General features: G+C 70.8%; 1 protein-coding gene across 6 annotated transcripts in view; it reads left to right on the plus strand.

Moving 5' to 3' along the window:
- Nucleotides 1-15,658, plus strand: part of PAPLN (papilin, proteoglycan like sulfated glycoprotein) — a 28,416-nt gene extending 12,758 nt beyond the window's left edge. For 4 of the 6 annotated variants that reach the window (XM_039911561.1, XM_029058587.2, XM_039911564.1 and 1 more), the window contains 15 exons: nucleotides 614-792; nucleotides 888-1,011; nucleotides 3,250-3,376; nucleotides 3,723-3,930; nucleotides 5,130-5,309; nucleotides 6,712-6,829; nucleotides 8,098-8,305; nucleotides 8,701-8,838; nucleotides 8,929-9,032; nucleotides 9,264-9,339; nucleotides 10,469-10,606; nucleotides 12,063-12,190; nucleotides 12,428-12,536; nucleotides 15,218-15,393; nucleotides 15,480-15,658. In XM_039911561.1, the coding sequence (XP_039767495.1) occupies nucleotides 614-792; nucleotides 888-1,011; nucleotides 3,250-3,376; nucleotides 3,723-3,930; nucleotides 5,130-5,309; nucleotides 6,712-6,829; nucleotides 8,098-8,305; nucleotides 8,701-8,838; nucleotides 8,929-9,032; nucleotides 9,264-9,339; nucleotides 10,469-10,606; nucleotides 12,063-12,190; nucleotides 12,428-12,536; nucleotides 15,218-15,393; nucleotides 15,480-15,652 (2,186 nt within the window). In that variant the 3' untranslated portion in view covers nucleotides 15,653-15,658. The remainder of the gene's footprint in view (nucleotides 1-613; nucleotides 793-887; nucleotides 1,012-3,249; nucleotides 3,377-3,722; nucleotides 3,931-5,129; nucleotides 5,310-6,711; nucleotides 6,830-8,097; nucleotides 8,306-8,700; nucleotides 8,839-8,928; nucleotides 9,033-9,263; nucleotides 9,340-10,468; nucleotides 10,607-12,062; nucleotides 12,191-12,427; nucleotides 12,537-15,217; nucleotides 15,394-15,479) is intronic. The other 2 variants (XM_039911566.1, XM_039911567.1) reach the window with 2 other exon arrangements.
- The last annotated feature ends 333 nt before the right edge of the window (nucleotides 15,659-15,991 follow it).

A 15,991-nucleotide genomic window follows, 5' to 3' on the forward strand; every position in this document is an offset into this window, starting at 1 on the left:
TAGCCCCTAAGCTCGTCGTGGACGGGGAAGGTGCCCGTTGTATTTGATACTGTCCTCTCCCAAGCGCTTAGCACGGTGCTCTGCGCGCAGTGAGGGCTCAGTAGATTCGACTGAATGAACGAACGGCCCCCCGGGTTCCCACCTGGACTGGTCCCCCCGCCGGGGCCCGGCTGGCCAGCCGGTCCGTCGTATTTACCGAGCGCCGGGTGCGTGCGGAGCACTGGACTGAACGCTTGGGAGAGGACGACAGAGTCGGCAGACACGGTCCAGAGAGCTTTCCGTCGGTCGGCGGTATTATCTACCGAGCGCTTACCGTGCGCGGAGCACTCCGCCGAGCACGTGTGAGAGAATGCGACGGAATGAGCGCGCCCATCCCCCGCTGGCAACGGGCTTCCAGCCGGTCAGCCCACGGTACTTCCTGAGCGCCGACTGCGGGCGGAGCACCGGCCTAAGCGCTCGGGCGAGGACAGCGGGAGAGCCCGAGGGACGCATTTCCCCGTCCGCGACGAGCCTCCGCGCCCGCCCGGAGCCGCCCGGGGAGTCGGGTGGTGGGTTCAGAGGCCGGGCCCCCGGCCCCGGTCTCGCGGCCCCCTGACCCCGTCCCGCCCCTCAGCGGTGAAGAACGCCAGGGAGGAGTACTACGTGAACGGCCACTGGACCGCGGAGCCGGCCGGCGGGACGGCCCTGCCCGTGGCGGACACCCTGCTGCACTACGAGCGGGGGGCCGAGGGCGACGACGCCCCGGAGCGGCTCCGGGCCCGCGGACCCACCTCGGAGCCGCTGGTCATCGAGGTGAGGCGGCGGGGCGGCCTGCGGGCGAGGCTGCGGGCGGGCGGGCCCGGGGGGCCCGGCCGTGACCGCGCTCTCTCCGGCCGCCCCCGCCTCAGCTCCTCTCTCAGGAAGCCAACCCCGGGGTGAGCTACGAGTTCTACGTCCCGCTGGGCGGGCCCCGGCCCGGGCCCGGCTGGAGTCACGGCTCTTGGGGCCGCTGCAGCGTCCCCTGCGGAGGAGGTGAGGGGCGCCCGGGGCCCACGGGGGCCGGTGGGAGGGATTAGCGACAGCCGGGCTGCCCCGAGCGCTTGGTGGGTCCATCCCCGGTCTTTCCCGAGAGCTTACTGTGCGCGGAGCACTGTGCCGAGCGCCCGGGAGAGGACGGTACGAGAGGAGGCGCGGGCACGTTCCCCGGCCGCGACAAGCTTTCGGTCGGTCTGTCCGTCGGCGGTGTTTACTGAGCGCCTGGACTGAGCGCTCGGGAGAGGACGGGACGGCGCAGTGAGCAGGCGCGTTCCCCGCCTTTAACGAGCTTAGGAGCAAGCGGGCGATGGGACCCCGGTATCTACTGAGCACTTACAATGTGCAGGGCACCGCACCGAGCGTTTGGGAGAGGACGGTACAACGGGATTAGCAGACGCTTAACGCGAATAAATACATCAGCGGCTCCATAAATGCAATCAGTCGACCGCAGCTCTTCCCGCCTTCAAAGCAGCCCACTGGCATTTACTGAGCGCGGACTAGGAAGCCCTTCAGAGATCACGTCTCCCCCGGGAGGCCTTCCCCGATTTCCTCCGTCGCCCTTCTACCCGACACCCTGAGAAGCAGCGCGGCTCGGCGGAAAGAGCCCGGGCTTAGGAGTCGGAGGTCACGGGTTCGAACCCCGGCCCCCGCCACCTGTCAGCTGGGTGACTCCGGGCCAGTCGCTTGACTTCTCGGGGCCTCGGTTACCTCGGCGGGAAAGCGGGGACGACGACCGGGGCTCCTCACGTGGGCCGACCCGATTGCCCCCGTATCTACCCCGGCGCTCAGAACGGCGCTCGGCACATAGCAGGCGCTTAGATGCCAACGTGCCTGCGCCCGCTCAACTGCCGCCGAGGTACGGACAATCGCCCGAAGCGCCTGTCTGTGAACCGTTCTACTTCCTCCTAATCTATTTTAGCGTCCGTCTCCCCTCCTGGCCCGCAAACCCCTTGAGGGCGGGGGCTGGATCCCCGCTTCTCTTCCGCTCTCCCAAGCGCTTAGCGCGGCGCTGCGCACACAGGAGGAACTCAGTAGGTACCCCTGCCTCGCTGATCTGCGGAGGGGGAACAGTAGGGCCCGCGACTCCCGTCAGAGGCAAGGTGTGAGGGCAGGAACGGAACCAAGGTGTGAGAGTGTTTCGGCGCGATGAAAGCGCCGTTCAAATCCGAGGTCGTTTGGACCTGGGGCGGGGGGGGGGGGGGGGGGCGGGCGGCGGGGCCTGGTGGAGAGAGACCGGGCCCGAAGGTCAGAGGCCCTGGGTTCCGATCCCGGCTCTGCCCCTCGTCTACGGCCGGGTCCTTAGGCGAAACCCTTTCCTTCCCCGTGCCCCGGTCTCCTCGACTGAAAGCTGGGCACGAAACCCCCGTCCGCCTCCCCACTTGGAGCGTGAGCCCCGTGCGGGGCGGGGACGGGGTCTGACCCGATTAACCCGTACCTACTCCGGCGCTTAGAACGGCGTCGGACACTCGATGAGTGGCTAACGGATACCGTAAAACCGGATACCCGATCCTCAGGCGTCACTTAGCGCAGTGCTCCGCACTCAGTAAGCGCTCCCTAAACATCACGGGTCGAGGGGCTCGTCGTGATGACGGCGGCGCTGAGCGCCGGCTGCGTGCCAGGCAGCGCGCTAAGCGCCGAGCCCCGTCGTCCCGGGCAGGGGCCGTGACTGCCGATTCTAACCGTGGCGTTCGCTGAAGCGCCTGCTGTGCGCCGGGGACCGTACCGAGCGCCGCGGCGGATACGAGCAAATGGGATCGGACCCAGGCGGCGGCCCGCGTGGGGCTCGCGGTCCCGATCCTCCTCTTATGGGGGATTCGTATATCCGTACGTACCCGCGCACGGGCCGGGTGTCAGAAGGCGACGGGTTCCAATCCCGGCTCCGCCACCCGTCCGCCGGGCGACCTTGGGCAAGTCGCCTCGCTTCTCCGGGCCTCGGTTCCTCCATGTGGAGAACGGGGATGGGGACCGCGAGCCCCCAGCGGGACGGGGACCGTGGCCATCCCCGTCGGCCCGTATCCGCCCCGGCGCTTAGTACGGTGCCCGGCACGTAATAAGCGTTTAACAGATGCCACCGTCATCGTTAACGTTTATCGTCCGGTGCCGTCGCTAGTAACGGACCGCGTCGACGGAAGGATGGCCGAGGTGTAGGCAGAGAGTGAGGCGCGCTGCTTCTCTCCCGAGCTGGCGTGGACCCCCCCCCGCCCCCTCCGCCTCTCTCTCCCCCTCCCTCCGCAGGACACCAGACCCGCGCGGTGTTCTGCACCAGCGACGGCACGGCTTCCCCCGACCACCTGTGCCAGGCCGGCCCCCGGCCGGCGGACAACCGCACCTGCGCCCTCCACCCCTGCCCCCGGACCAGGCGGTCAGTCACTCCGTCGTATTTATCGCGCGCTTCCTCCAGGGCTTGGACAGAGACGGTGGCCCCGTCCCCCCCCCGGGCTGCCCCCGGGAGGGCCCCCAACCCGCCACCCCCTCCCCCGCGTGGCCTAGCGGCGGGGGGGGGGCCCCGGACCCGGGCGTCAGAAGGACCCGGCTGAGTCACCTCCCCGCTCCGGGCCCCGGCTCCCCCGTCCGGAAGACGGGGAGGGAGACGGCGAGCCCCACGGGGGCCGGGGACCGTGCCCGCCGCGATTCGGTCGCAGGGGGGAGAGGGCCTCGCCCGCGGCGCGCGCCCGGCGGATACCCCGCCGACGGTCCCGACCCCGCAGGTGGCAGGTGGGACCCTGGGGGCCTTGCTCGGCCCCGTGCGGAGGAGGCCGGCAGGCTCGCTCCGTCCACTGCGCCGCGCTGGACGGGGAGGGAGGCCGAGAGGCGACGGAGGAAGAGGAGTGCGAGGCCCTGGCCGGCCGGCCCCCGGACGCCCGGGCCTGTAACCTGCGGCGGTGTTCCTCCTGGACGGCCGGACCCTGGGGCGAGGTGAGGGCGAGGGCCCGGCCTCTCACCGCCTGCCGGGTGACCTCGGGCCACTCGCCTCTCTGGGCCCCGCTCGCCGCCTCCTCCGTCAAATCGGAACGGCGGTACTGGTTAGGCGCTTCCTCAGACGCCGCTCTACGCACCGGGCAGGTCCCGCGGCTCCGCGGCGAGAGCCCGGGCTCGGGAGGCAGGGGTGGCGCGTCCCCCTCCCGGCTCCGCCGCTTGTCGGCCGGGCGACTTCGGGCGAGTCGCTTCGCTTCTCTGGGCCTCGGCGACCTCATCTGGAAAGTAGGGGTGAAGGCCGTGGGACCGCCCGGTCGATCACCTGGCGCCCCCCCCCGCCTCCCGCCCCCCCCCCCCAACCCGCCCCGGTGCTCAGAACGGCGCCTTGCGCGTGGTAGGCGCTCAGCGAACGCCGTCGGTATTGCCGTCGGCGGGTCGAATTGGGCGCGGTCCCCGTCCCACGTGGGGCTCGCGGTCTCGATCCCCATTTGACGGACGAGGGAACCGAGGCCCGGAGGTGAGCAGCGACCCGTCCCAGGTCACGCGGAAGAGGGGCGGCCGGGCCGTGACCCTCTGAGCCGCGGGCCCGGGGCCGCGGAGGAGCGCACGGGACGGGGATCGGGTCGGACCCGATCGGCTCGTATCTCCCACGGCGCTCAGCGCGGCGCTCCGCGCGGAGCACCGTTCCAAGCGCCGGGGGAGACGCGGGGGGATCGGCTCGTCCCACGTGCGGCTCACGGTCCATCCCCGTTTTACGGATGAGGTCGCCGGGGCGCAGAGAGGTTAAACGACTCGCCCGCCGTCACGCAGCTGACAGGTGGCGGGGCCGTGGGATTCGAACCCCCGACCCCGGACCCAAGCGGGGGCCTAGCGGGCAGAGCCGGGGCCGGGCGGCGACGGGTTCTCGTCCCGGCCCCGCCCCTCGGCCGCCGTGTGACCTCGGGTGAGTCACTCTTCCGGGCCCTCGGTTCCCTCATCCGCCCAACGGGGATTGAGGCGGTGCAGGGCGAGTCCGTGCGGGACGTGGACCGGCCAGTAACCATCCCGGCGCTCAGAACGGTGCTTGGCACACGAAAGACCACCAAAAAAAACCCCCTTCCGACCCACCCCGCTGGCGTGTCCCTAGCCCAGCGCTTAGCAAGCTAGCCCACGCCCCCGGAGAGAGAGACTAAAGCTCCCGACCCGCGGGTCGTTCCCAGTGCTCCGCCAGCTGCGGCCCCGGCGTCCAGCGTCGAACGGTCGGCTGCCAGGGTGGCGGAGACTCCCCGCTCCCGGACGCCCCCTGCTCCGGGGAAGACGAGCCGCCCCCGACCCGGGCCTGCGTCGGGGAGGACTGTCTCCCGGCCGACGGCAGCCGGGAGGTCGGAGACCGGGGACCGGTGAGTGTCCGGAGGGCTCGCTCCGCTGCCTTGTTTAGCGCGGCGCTCTGCGCACGGCGAGCGCTCAGTCTGTACCGCTGTTGGGGGCCGGGAACGCGTCTGTTCCGTCGCACCTCGTCGAGCTCCCGGTACGGCGCTCGGCGGACGCCGTCGATCGATGCGGGCGGGGAACGGGTCTGTTAGATTGTTCTTCCGTCGTCTCCCGAGCGCCTGGTACAGCGCTCTGCATTCAGCAGATATCACCGATCGACCGATGTGGGCAGGGAACGGCGTCTGCCGTATCGTCCTCCCCCGAGCGCTCGGTACAGTGCCCTGCGCGCAGTCAACCCTCACGTGTGTCCGCCCGACTGTTCTTTCGTCCTCTCCCGGGCGTTCGGTGCAGTGCCCTGCACGCAGTGAGCGCTCAACGAAGAGCGTCCGTCGATTGTGGGAGAGGAAGCGCTGTGGCGGGCAGACCGGCAGGGAGTTCTCAGTGCTACTGGTTGGGGCAGAGGCCCAAGAGGAGGATCGCTGGGCGCCCCCGCCTCCCCCGAAATTCAGAAGCAGCGCGGCCCGGCGGGTGGGGCCCGGGCCTGGGAGTCGGCGGGTCCTGGGTTCTAATCCGCCCCCGTCTGCCGTGTGACCTCGGGGGGGCGAGTCACCTCACCCCTCTGGGCCTCGGTCCCCCCCCTCGGGGAAGCGGGGCCGGAGACCGCGACCCCCAGATGGGACACGGGCGTGGATCCGACCCGCCGGGCGCGCATCTGCCCCGGCGCTCGGGACGGGGCCCGGCGCACGGTAAGCGCTTAACCGAGACCGTTTTAAACGGAGGGTGAGGACGGGGGCGGCCCCGGGGGTCTGGGCCCGACCCTCCTGCCCTCAGACGGGCCTCTGGGCTGTCGGCACGTTGCGGGCGGGGAATGTATCCGTTCCCTTGCCCCGTCCCAAGCGCTCAACCCAGTGTCCCGCCCCCGGTGAGGACGACTCTGGGACGGACCCAAGGGCCACCGCGGCAGGGCTCGGCGGGTGGAGCCCGGGCCCGGGAGTCGGAAGGCCGTGGCCTCGAATCCCGGCTCCGCCGCTCGCCTGCCGGGCGACCCCGGGCCGGTCGCTTCACTTCTCTGGGCCTCAGTTCCCTCACCCGTAAAATGGGGTCGGAGCCCCGGGTGGCACCGGGACCGCGTCCGACCCGACGGACCCGTCGAATGATGCTAGCTGCGGGATCTGTTAAGCCCCTCCTGCGTGCCAGGCACCGTCCTGAGCGCCGGGGGGGGGGGGGGGGGGGGCAGACGGGCAAAGCCTTCTCCGTCCCCGCCGTGTCTACCCCTCGCGCTCAGCAGAGCGCCCGGCCCATAGTGAGCGCTCAGCAGATAGCGCCGTGGCGGAGCCCCCCGGCCGAGGACCCTCCCTCCTCTCTCCCCAGGAGGCCCAGCGGAGCCCACCCGGAGAGTGCCGGACCTCCCGCTACGGCTGTTGCTACGACGAGGTCACCGCCGCCAAGGGTCCCGAGGGAGAGGGATGCGAGGGCAGACCCGACCTGCGTGAGTGACCGCCCCTCCCCCCCCCCCCCGCCCCATCCCTCTCCGCCCGCCCGTCCAGGGAAGCAGCGTGGCCCGGTGGGTAGAGCCCAGGCCCGGGGGGGGTCAGGTCACGGGTTCTGATGGCGACCCCGCCGCCGGGTGGCCTCGGGCAGGTCGCCTCCCTTCCCTCGGCCTCGGCGAGCTCACCTGGAAGACGGGGAAGAGATCCGTGAGGCGGGGCGGGGGCCGGGTCCGACCCCATCCGCTGGGATCCGCCCCGGCGCCTGATGGTTATGGTCGCGGTGTTCACCGAGCGCTTACTACGGGCCGGGCACCCTTCTGAGCGCTGGGGTGGATAGGAGGTCAGTCGGCAGGTTGTCCCCCGTGGGGCTCACGGCCTCCACCCCCATTTTACGGACGAGGGTACTGAGGCACGAGAGGAGCGAGGTGACTCGCCCGGGGTCACGCAGCGGATGAGTGGAGGCGCCGGGACTAGAACCCGGGTCCTCTACGACGCACGAGCCCGGGCTCTTGCCACTGAGCCCCGCCGCTTCTCTGGTGCGAGCCCGGGGTAGAGTAAGCGCTTCAATATCGTCATTATTGATTACTCGGCGCGTACCTTTAAATTATACGGCACAGATGACGTCCTGACCCGTACTCGTGTCGGTCCGTCCCCGGCCCCACCCCCCAAGACTGTAAGCTCCGGGCAGGGAACGCGTCATTCGGTCGTGTCTGAGCGCTCGCCGGGCGTAGGACGCCGTACCGGGCGCCCGGGAGAGGACAGGGTGACGGTGTATCGGACGCATCCCCCGCTCACGACGCGCTTGGAGTCTATCGAGCGCCGTAGGAAGCGCTCGGGAGAGGACGGTCCGGCGACCTGACAGACGCGTTCCCCGCCCACGACGAGCTTTCGGTCGAGCGATCGCATCGAGCGCCTACTCGGTGCAGAGCGCTGTACCGAGCGCTCGGGAGGGGACGGCCTAACAACCTAACAGACGCGTTCCCCGCCCCCGGTGACTTACGGTCGATCGGCCGCGGGCATCTGCGGAGCGCCGTGCCGAGCGCTTGGGAGAGCGTACCCCGTTCGGCTCCCTCCCTTCGCCCCCCCCCCCCCCCGCCCCGGCCCCGCTTACGCAGAGAGCCGGCGTTTCTTTCTCTCTGCGTATCGACGTCCGTCTCCGCCCCCCCGCGAGCTCGTCCCGGGCGGGGACCGGGTCCGTCCGCCCTCCCGGGGTCCTACCCGGGCCCGGCTGAACGGGCGTCCGGCTCCCCGCCTCGGTGTCCCGCAGCCTACCCGGCGGGCTGCCTGCTGCCCGGCGCCCTGGGCCCCTGCCCGCACTGGACGACCCGCTGGTACTTCGTCGCCGCCGCGGCCGGGTGCAACCGCTTCTGGTACGGAGGCTGCCACGGCAACCGCAACAACTTCGCCTCGGAGGAGGACTGCCGGAGGAGCTGCCGGCCGGAGACCGAGCCCGGCCCGGGGCCCCCCTCCGACGGGTGAGCCCCTCCCCTCCCCGGACCGCCCCGTCCGTCCGCGCGATCGGATCCGTCGAGCGCCGGGCCGAGCGCGCGGAAACCGTGAGCCCGTCACGGGGCGGGGACGGCCTCCGGCCGTCGCCGGACCGTACTCTCCAAGCGCTCGGCGCGGCGTGAGCGCTCGGTAAACTCGACGGAATGAACGCAACCTCGGGCGGGTCGCCGCGCTCCTCCGTGACCTCGCCTGGAGGAGGGAGGTGCGGTGGACGGGCCCCACGGGGGGGGGGGGGGGGGCGGACCCGATGGGCCCGGATCCGCCCCGGGGGTCAGAACGGGGCCGGGCGCCTAGGAGGCGCTGACCGAATCCCAGTCCTCCTCATTCCCCGCCCACGAGGCGCTCTCTCTTCCCCGCCCAGGTTCCCCCGGGAGGGGGCCGGGCCCCCCACCTTCCGGGCGGCCTCGGGGCAGGTGGTCCGCCTCCCCTGCGGGGGCGGCGTCCCCCCGGACCCCGCCGGGGCCTGGCACAGGGACGGCAGGCGGGTCTCCTCGGCCAGGTGAGCGGCGGGCGGGGCGGGAGGCCGGGGAGGGTCCGCCCGCCGGACCGGAGCTCCGACCGCCCCCCGGGGGTCTCGGCCTGCCGGCAGGCACCACCCCCAGCCCGACGGCTCGCTGGTGATCGGCCCGCTGACGGAAGAGGACGCGGGCGTCTACAGCTGCGGCGGCGGGCACGTGCTCCTCCAGATTGCGGGTCCGTCCGTCCCCCGCCTCGTCCCGTCCCCGCGCCCCCGGGGGTGGGGGTGGGGACGGGGGACGTGCGGGTGGCGGGCGGGGGCGGCCGAGGCCCGCCGTCGTCCCGCGGGGCCCCTCCTCCCACTTCCAATTCCCGGCTTCCAGTTCCGCCTCCGCCGCTCGTCGGCCGGGGTGCCCCCCCCGGGGACGACCGGCCCGGCGTAAGCGCCTCACGCCCCTCTCCGTCCAGGCGACGACAGAACGGGGCTGACCGAGGAGGAGAGGGGGCGGCCGGCCGCCTCCCGGCCCCAGCGGCCCGGCCCCGGGTAAGCCCTCCGCGGGGCGGTGGCTGGGAGCAGGAGGTCACGGGTTCCAATCCCGGCACGGATCCGTTCCGTCGTTCTACTGTCCTCTCCCGAGCCGTCGGGGAGGACTCGGATACGACGGGTCGATTCGGAAATGAAGCTCGCGGTGGGCCGGGGAGGCGTCTGCTCTCTCCCGGGCGCTCGGCGGAAGGGGCCCGGGCTCGGGCGTCGGAGGTCGCGGGTTCTAATCCCGGCCGCGTGACTTCGGGCGAGTCGCTCCGCTTCTCTGGGCCTCAGTTCCCTCCTCTGGAAAATGGGGATGAGGAGCGGGAGCCCCACGGGGCACGATCGGACTACCCTGTATCCCCCCCCCCCCCCGGTGCTCAGAACGGTGCTCGGCCCGTAGGAAGCGCTTAACGAATGCCGCCGCCGTCGCTAGCGCGGTGCTCCGCGCGTAGTAAACGCGTACTGACCGCGGCCCACCGAACGGGAGCTCCTCGTGGGCGGCGAATGCGACCGTTCTACTGTCCTCTCCCCCGAGCGCTCGGCACGGTGCCCTGCACGTGGCGCGCACCGACTGCAGTCGACTGACTGAATACGGGCTGATCCCGGGCGGGGACCGGGTCTGTTAAATTGTCACACTCTCCTCTCCCGCACGCTCGGCGCGGTGCCCGGCCCAGAGTCAGCGCTCGATGAAGCGGCGCGGCCCGGTGACGGCGACGGTATCCGTCGAGCGCGGGGGGCGACACGGGGTCACGGTGGCGTCCCACGATAACAGCGATAGCATGGCTGGTGTTGGTTAAGCGCTTACTACGGGCCGGGCACCGTTCAAAGCGCTTGGGTAGACAGAAGCCCGTCCCGCGTGGGGCTCCCGGTCTTCATCCCCGTTTGACGGACGAGGGAACCGAGGGCCCAGAGAAGCGAAGCGACTCGCCCAGAGTCCCGCGGCCGACCCCCGGGGTGAGAACCCGCGCCCTCCGACTCCCCGGCCCGGGCTCTCTCCGCCGAGCCCCGCGGCCGCTCAGTACAGCGCCTGGCGTATAGTAAGCGCTCAGCAGACGGCACGATCCCCCTCCTCCTCCTCAAATACGACCCATCGGTCGGCACCCGTCCCCGCCCGCTGACGGGCGCCGGCGCGTCTCGCGTTCAGGCCGCTCTTGGACCGGACGGAGCCGTGGCTGGTGGAGGCCGACGCGGGGCGGGACGCGCGGCTGCCCTGCCGCGCCCGCGCCTCGCCTCCCCCGCTCATCCGGTGGCGGAAGGACGGACGGGCCCTCGACTCCCCGAGGTCAGTCGTCCGTTGGTGCGCTCGGTCGGGTTTCTCGAGCGCCTCCCCCGGGCGCGGCGAGGGACGGACGGGGCGGGGCGGGCCCGGGAGTCGGGAGGTCACGGGTTCTAATCCCGGCCCCGCGGGCGAGCCCCTCGGCCTCCCTGGGCCTCCTCTGCGAAATGGGGACCGAGACCGTGTCCGACCCGGATCTGCCCCGGCGGTCGGTACGGCGCTTGGCAGAGAGGTACCGCGGTTCTCATCGCTAACCGATACCGGGGCGAGGAGGAAACCCCCCCCCAAGACCGCCGTTCCAGTGGCATTTCAGTCCCCGCCCTGTGGACGCCCTCCCGCGCTCAGGGGAGGTTGCGGACGGGCGGAGGGGGAGGGAGGCCGCGGGGGGTTTAAAGCACAAGTCGCCAGCCGGAACCCCGTCCCGGGGATCGGCCGGTCCGTCGCGTCGACCGGGTGCGGGGCGCCGTACCGAGCGCTCGGGAGTAGGTATGTATTTATGCGTATTGATATGTGTATATATATATATATATATATAGACGTTTACTCAGATGCATGTATTTCTGTACATTTATACGCATTTGACGTACGCGGTTGGGCCGCGAGCCCGTCGAAGGGCAGGGACCGTCTCTCCCCTGTTACCGATCTGTCCGTCCCAAGCGCTCGATAAACGCCACCGCGTGCACGGGAGGGGCCGACCCGACGGTCGGACACCTTCCCCGCTCCCAGCGAGCTCAGCGCCCAGAGGACGGGCTCACGGTCGACCCGTGAGGGGCCTCCTACGGGCCGGGCGCCGTGCTGAGCGCTGGGGGAGGAGAGGAGGGCCCGCGGGGGGGGGGGGGGCGGGACGGGGATGGAATCCCCACTTTACGGAGGGGGAGGGCGAGGCCCCGAGGCGGGCGGGCGTAGCGACCGAGCCGCTACCGTGTGCGGGGCGCCGGAACGGTAGAGGAAGTCGTCGTCGCGAATTAAGTAGCGAGCGTTAAGCGCTCGCTACGGGCCAGGCACGGTACCAAGCGCCGGGGCAGACACGAGCTCACCGGGTCCCTGGCCCACACGGAGCTCGGTCTGCAGCCCCGTTTTACGGGGGGACGACGGGGGACCGAGGCCCAGGGCGGCGACTCGCCCGAGGCGACGCGGCGGACGGCTGGCGGGGGCCGGGATGAGAACCCGGGCCCCGGTGACTCCCGGGCTCCGCCCGCTAGGGCCCCGCCGTCCCTCCTAAGCCCTCGGCGGGTCACCTCGCCGGGCCTCGGCTCCTCTGTCCGCAAAAACGAGCCCCACGTGGGACAGGGACGGCGCCCAGAACAGAGCCGGGCACGGAGGCGGCGCTTAACGACCGCCCCGGACCGGAAGCTGGCGGCGGGCGGGGAACGGGTCCGTCTGTCGTTGCGCCGGACCCTCCCGGGCTGCGCGCCCAGGAAGCGCTCGAGAAACGGCAGCGTCCCGCCTCTCCCCCCGGCAGGCACCAGCACCGGCCCGACGGGTCCCTGGTGATCCGCGGGGTCCGGGCCGAGGACGGAGGTTTCTACACCTGCATCGCTTTCGCCGAACACCACCGTGACCAGCGCTGGGTCCGGCTCAAGGTCCCGGGTAGGGGCGGCCCCGGGGGAGACGGCGGGCGGGGGGGGATGACCGAACCGGGGCCGGGCCCCGAACCGGAAGCCGCCCGTCGAGGCGCTCGCCGCGCGCCGGGCACCGTACCGAGCGCGGGGGTGGAGGCGGGCCGGTCGGACCGGACCCGGTCCCCGTCCCTCGCTCCCCATTTTCCGGACGGGGGCGCGGGGGGCGGGCCGTCTCGGGGCCCTGACGGCCGCCCTCCGCGCCCAGAGGAGTTGACCGTCAGCGGGCTGCCGGCCAGCGTGGCCGTGCCGGAGGGGGACGACATCCGGCTGCGGTGCGTGGTCACGGGAGGAGCCGTGAGCGTCAGCTGGTCCAGGTACCGGCGGTCGGGAGACTCGGCCCGGGGATGCTCTGGCGCTGGCTGGGCGCTCCCCACGTGCCGAGCGCCGTTCTAAGCCCTGGGCCGGATCCGAGCTCACCGGGTCGGGACCCCGTCCCCGTTTTCCCGACGAGCCAAGCGACGGGAAGAGTCGCCGCTTAGCGGCCGCTCTTCGGAAACCCCGGTCGGCTTGTGTCTGCTCCGGCGCCCCGACCTCCGCCGGTCTCGGCCGCGGGCGGGAGGGTCGGGCGGCGGCCCGGCGGCTACGGGTCCGAACTCCCCCGGGCCGGGCGGCGACGGTCGACCGCCTCCGCGTTCCGAGCGAGAAGACTCTCCGGGTCCGCTCCCGGAACGACGGCGGGTGGAGGCGGGGGCGTTCCGGGAGAGACGGAGCCGGGGAGTCGCCGCGGGGCGCGGACGGCCCGATGGCGCAAGACCCCGGCGCTTGGCGCGGCGCCTGGCACGGGGTGACTACTTCAACGGTACCGATTTTGTTTTAAAAGACCCGTCTGGCCCGCGGCCACCCCGTTGCTCAGCACAGTGCCTGGCCCGGGCTAAGTGCTGACCCGAGACCATTTAAAAAAACCAAGGCCCGAAAAGAAACCCCATCAGCCCGCATCCGCCCGAGCGCTCGGAACGGGGCCGGGCACGCTTGAGGGCCTGACGTATACTTTAAAGAAACAAACCAAACCAGAAAGACTTGATTAGCTTGTATCCGCCTCAGCGCTCAGTACGGTGCCTGACACCCGGTAAGTGCTTTGGCGAGTACCGTTAAAAAAACCGCACAAAGAAATGCTCGATTTGCCTGCATCTCCCCCAGCGCTCAGTACAGCGTCCAGCACAGAGTCACAGTAACGCTGGCGTCCGCTAAGCGCCGAGCGCTGTCCTAAGTGCCGGGGGAGATACGGGATGATCAGGTCGTCCCGCGTGAGGCTCCCGGTCTTCATCCCCATTTTCCAGAGGAGGGAACCGAGGCAGCGAGAAGCGACTTGCCCCGGGTCACCCAGCCGCCAGGTGGCGGAGCCGGCGTCTGAACCCGTGACCTCTGACTTCGAAGCCCGGGCTCCTTCCACCGAGCCGGGCTGCTTCTCTCTCAGATAACTTTAAAAAAAAAAACCCAACAGATTGCCTTCCATCTACTCCGGCACTTGGGAGAGTCCCTGGCGCCTTGTAAGGGCTTAAGGAATAACTTGCAAGACAGAAATCAGACAAAATCCTGATTGTCTGCTCTCTAGTCCAGCACTCGGTACTGCCCCTGGCCCGCGGGGCGGGGGGGGGGGGGGGTGCCTGATAAATGAGGTTTTTTTTTAAAAAAAAAGCAAACAGAAACCTGACTATCTTCTATCTCCCCAGGAGGAGACACTTTAATAAAAAAAAACCCCAAACCCCGATTAGCGGCATCTACCTCACGGTACATAGTAAGGGCTTAACCGAGCACCGTTTTGGGTTTGTTTTTTTTTTTAAAAAGCACGATTGGCTTTCATCTCCCGAGCACGTGGCCCTCGTAATCGCTTGCCAAAACACCACTTTCGAAAACAAAAAAGGCCCCGATTAGCTTCTCTCCTTCAGGATTTAGAACACGCTGCTTGGCGCCTAGCAGGGGGTTGACCGCTGCGGCCTTCGGCGCGGTCGGCCTGAGTTCTGCCCGGTAGCCCGGGGCCCGCGGCCAGGCCGGGGGCGGCGCCGACGGGCCTCCGCCCGCCCCCCCCCCCCCCCCCCGGGCGCCATCCTCGGAGGGGAGCTTAAATGCCGCCTCAGAACCGAAAAAACAATCCCAAAACTCGATTCTCTCGTAGCTCCCCCGGCGCTCAGTACAGTGTCCGCACACGGTGGGCGCTGAACAAACACCGTTTAAAAAAAAACAAACAAAACCCCTCGTTATCTTGTGTCTTCCCCCAGCGCTCGGTACGGTGCCCGGCACCGAGTGAGCACTTAAAAAAAAATCATTTAAAACCCCCCCCCCGCCTCGTTATCTTGTATCTCCCCCAGCGCTGGGTACAGCGCCCGGCACAGAGCGACTACCTAACAGATACCGAAGCGGCGCGGCTCAGTGGGAAGGGCCCGGGCTTCGGAGTCAGAGGTCGCGGGTTCGACTCCCGGCTCCGCCGCTCGGCGGCCGCGTGACCGTGGGCGAGTCACTTCACCTCTCTGTGCCCCCGTCACCCCGTCTGTAAGACGGGGATTGACCGTGAGCCTCAAGTGGGACGACCCGATGACCCTGCGTCTCCCCCGGCGCTCAGAACGGTGCTCCGCACACGGCGCTTAACGAATACCAATAGTGTGACCGCCCCTCCCCCCAGTGCTCGGTACAGAGCGAGTACTTAATAAGCACCGTTAAAAAAAAAAACAACCCCAAACCCGACGAGCTTGCGTCCCCCTCAGTGCTCCGAGCGCCTAACGAACACCTTTTAAAAACAACAAAAAAACCCCCTGCTTAGCCGGCACCTCCCCGAGCGGTCGGTACGGTGCCCGGCCCAGAGCGAGCACTCAACGAGATACCGCTCAACGCCCCCCCCCCCCCCCCCCCCGAATCATCTCGCACCTCCCCCGGCGCCCGGTCCGGCGCCCGGCCCGGAGCGGGAAGTCGAGTAGCAGTTTCGAACGAGCCGGACGGTCCCGCGGGCGGCCGGGGCGCGGCCGCCGGCCGAAGCGTGTCCCGTCCCCCTCCCCCCGGGCAGGAACGGGGTCCCGGTGCGAGCGGACGGGCGGCGCGTCCACCTGTCGGCCGAGGGCGTCCTGCTGGTCCGCGACTCCCGGCCCGGGGACCGGGGCTCCTACGCCTGCAGCGCCTACCGCGGCGGCCGGGCCGTCGGCGGCCGGACGGAGGTGACGGTGGTGCGGCCCGGCCCCCCAGGTGGGAGGAGGCGGGGACGGGGGGGGGGCGGCGGGGGGCACCGGCGGGCTCGCGGGCGGCCCGCTCACCCGGCCGCGGCCCCGCAGGGACCGAGGGGCCCGAGGGGCCGGGCCGGGAGTGCGTCGACCGCCCGGAGCTGGCCAACTGCGACCTGATCCTGCGGGCCCAGCTGTGCGGCAACCAGTACTACGCCGGCTTCTGCTGCGCGAGCTGCTCCGGCGAGCGGGCGCGGCTCCGGCCCGTGTGGTGGCGGGCCTGACGCGGCCGGCCGGGCCCGGCGCCCCGCCCGCGGGCCGGACCCCACGCCGTCGTGCCGGACCCTCCCCGGCGCCCCCCGGGCCGCTCCCCGCTTGTCGCCCCGGGACCCGGGCCGGGGTCTACCCGCCGTGCGACCTTCGCCTCCCCGCGCCCCCGTCGCCTCGGCCCCGGAACGGGGACCGCGTCCGGGCCGACGGGCCGACATCCGCCCCGGCGCTCAGACCGGTGCTCGGCCCCTACCGGGCGCTCGACGGACACCGGCGCCGTCGTCAAGGCGCTCCGCGCGTCCCGGGCGCCCGGTGAGTACCGCCGATGGATTTTTCCGACGGCCCCTTCCGCC

This window comes from Ornithorhynchus anatinus, chromosome 1, assembly GCF_004115215.2.
Source record: "Ornithorhynchus anatinus isolate Pmale09 chromosome 1, mOrnAna1.pri.v4, whole genome shotgun sequence".
Classification (NCBI taxonomy): domain Eukaryota; kingdom Metazoa; phylum Chordata; class Mammalia; order Monotremata; family Ornithorhynchidae; genus Ornithorhynchus; species Ornithorhynchus anatinus.